General features: G+C 41.9%; 1 protein-coding gene and 1 long non-coding RNA gene across 2 annotated transcripts in view; one reads left to right on the top strand and one right to left on the bottom strand.

The window, feature by feature from the left end:
- LOC118765469 overlaps positions 1 to 1,876 on the bottom strand; it is a 15,078-nt gene extending 13,202 nt beyond the window's left edge. Inside the window, exon 1 of the long non-coding RNA XR_005001336.1 lies at positions 1,772 to 1,876. This is a non-coding gene — a long non-coding RNA (uncharacterized LOC118765469). The remainder of the gene's footprint in view (positions 1 to 1,771) is intronic.
- The window catches only part of LOC115217522 (potassium channel subfamily K member 12-like), a 170,764-nt gene continuing 168,905 nt past the window's right edge, over positions 642 to 2,500 (top strand). The window contains exon 1 of the mRNA XM_029787246.2: positions 642 to 2,197. Coding sequence (XP_029643106.1) covers positions 1,858 to 2,197 — 340 coding nt within the window. The 5' untranslated portion in view covers positions 642 to 1,857. The remainder of the gene's footprint in view (positions 2,198 to 2,500) is intronic.

Below are 2,500 nucleotides of genomic sequence, written 5' to 3' on the forward strand. Positions count from 1 at the left end.
TATGTATAAACAGCTGAGCATTCCACAGGTACGTGTACCCTTAACGCAATTGCGGGGTGGATTTTGCGTGACCGACTATGTCAGAGCTGGAGTTTTGAATAACAGGTAAAATTGAATGAGCGAGTGTGTGAGAGAGAGAGAGAGAGAGAGGGAGAGAGGGAGAGAGAGAGGGAGAGAGAGAGAGAGAGATTTTATTTGTCGAAAAGAATAAACATTCGGTCTCGGTGGGGATTTGAAATCAAGGAACAGACTTGTTACTCGTCCTACAATTCGGGGGAATTCGCCGACATCAAGTTTGCCCTTCATCCTTTACGAGAAAGAAAGTAGCAGCGTAGTTTTGACGTTCTTCTAATGGATTAACGCTCGAAATTTCTAGCCTCGTGCTTTTCTAATAAACATTTACAAATTAATATGTTTTCCTTTTGCAAATCCTCGTCGTCACAGCTACACGCAGTGGAGAAGCACAGAACAGAACAGACGAAGATCTCTGTAGTAGTAGTAGTAGTAGTAGTAGTAGAGTAGTAGTAGTAATTTCTGTTGTTAATTATTCATTTGTCTTCTTTTTTTTTTTGTCGTTTCTCTTCCATCGTCATCACTTCCTTCTACACCCCTCCTCCCTTCCATTTACTGTTTTTACATCATTTACATGTGAAAACATTTCCTCTCTTTACTATATCACATCTTTTGTAGCAGTCAACTTCATCAGCTTTCGTTGTCTAGTTTTTTCTTATTCTTTATAGATCCTACTATAGAAGAAGATCGCTTCTTCTTTTTTTATATTTTCCTTCTCTTTTTACTGGCTCCCGTTTCTCTTTATCCAGCGTCGTTCTATTTCTTTTAACTCTCACCACCACCACCTCCACCACCACCACCACCACCACCACCAGATCCACCGCCCGCCTCCACCACCACCACCTACGGTGCAATAACGGTCATCTTTAACATTTGCTCGATAATGACCACCTAACATCAAGCTCGGTGTGGAAAACGTACATAAACACTTAACCAAAGAATACTTTTGCCGCTAATCCCAACTTAGCTGCTCGTTCACTACCGTATGGATGCACAACCAACCATGTAAAACACTCTTCCTCTCTCCTACTTTTCCTCTTTCACCTTCCTCCACCTTTTCCTCGTTTTTGCTCGTTGTATTCTGCTCTTCTTTTTCATTCCTTTCTCTCTCTCTCTCTCTCTCTCCTGTTTATCTTTGCTGTGTACTTTTCGGATTCAAACCTCTACAACTTATAATTGTCGCCTGGATTGTATATTCTTCTATAGCAGCAAAAGACGAACAACAAACAGTCTTTTAGTTCGGTCATTCGTGGACTATGCATCGAGAATTTTTCTTGTTTTGTTTCATTCTTCGCTGCCCTTTTATGTTGCAAGTTCTCTTTGATATTTCTCCCTATCAACTGATCGCTAGCAGCAGTTGAAATGAAAAACAATCACCGTGGATGTATTCTACTTTTGCGGAGTCTCTCTTAACTTGTTACTATGCTCCATGCAGCCAGCTCAGGGCAAACTTATGTTTTTAACAAAATAGAGGGGGTTAGTCAGAACCCCCAGCGAGTAATACATCCTTTACCTCACAGAACTACCCACACCACATCTAAAAAAAAAACATCTTATCTACCCTGCACAAATTTTGACAAGTAAATAATCCTTCAGTCACAACTCTCTCTCTCTCTCTCACACACACATACACACACAAATACACACATACACATACACAAACACACACACACACACAAACAAACACACACACACACACCACACACACACACACACACACAACACACACACACACGCACACACAAAGAAAAAATAACCCTCCTCAAATAGAAGTTACCGATCGTGATGCCGCGGCCGGGAAACCATGGCTGTTTTTCATTCCTCCACCTACAGGAGGATAATGCGCGTTTCTTGTTGCTTTTCGTTGTTATGATGGGCTACCTTGTGTTTGGAGCCGGCATCTTCATGATTCTGGAGTCTCCGAACGAAGAGGCTGAACGAATAAAAATCAACGCCTCGGTTGAGGCTTTTCTGGAAAGATACCCGGAGGCAAACCGCACCGATCTGGAATTACTCCTACTCGAATATGCCCGCGCAAGTGCCGCCGGCTTTGTCGAAAGTAAAGCGGCTCGTTGGGACTTCGTTGGATCATTTTACTTTGTTGGTACTGTTGTTTCAACTATAGGTAAGCCGAGCTATTTTATAATTGCCTGCGTACAGTGTTTTCTACTTTCCCTTTTATACGGCTATGTATACTCTCATATCTTTGCTATATGGCTTTCTCTACCTTTATATCATTGCTTCATTTAGTCGTCACGGAAGGCAAGAAATGAACTACTAAATTCAAGAACCATGCGGTTAATACTCTGCTTACAAACGTGTCCACACACACACACACACACACTTGCGCGCGCGTACATATTTCTCACTGCATTTAAAGTGAGATGCGAATCACACGAGTTGTATATTGCGTCCTGTAAACTACAGA

The sequence above is a fragment of the Octopus sinensis genome, linkage group LG11 (assembly GCF_006345805.1).
Source record: "Octopus sinensis linkage group LG11, ASM634580v1, whole genome shotgun sequence".
Lineage (NCBI taxonomy): Eukaryota > Metazoa > Mollusca > Cephalopoda > Octopoda > Octopodidae > Octopus > Octopus sinensis.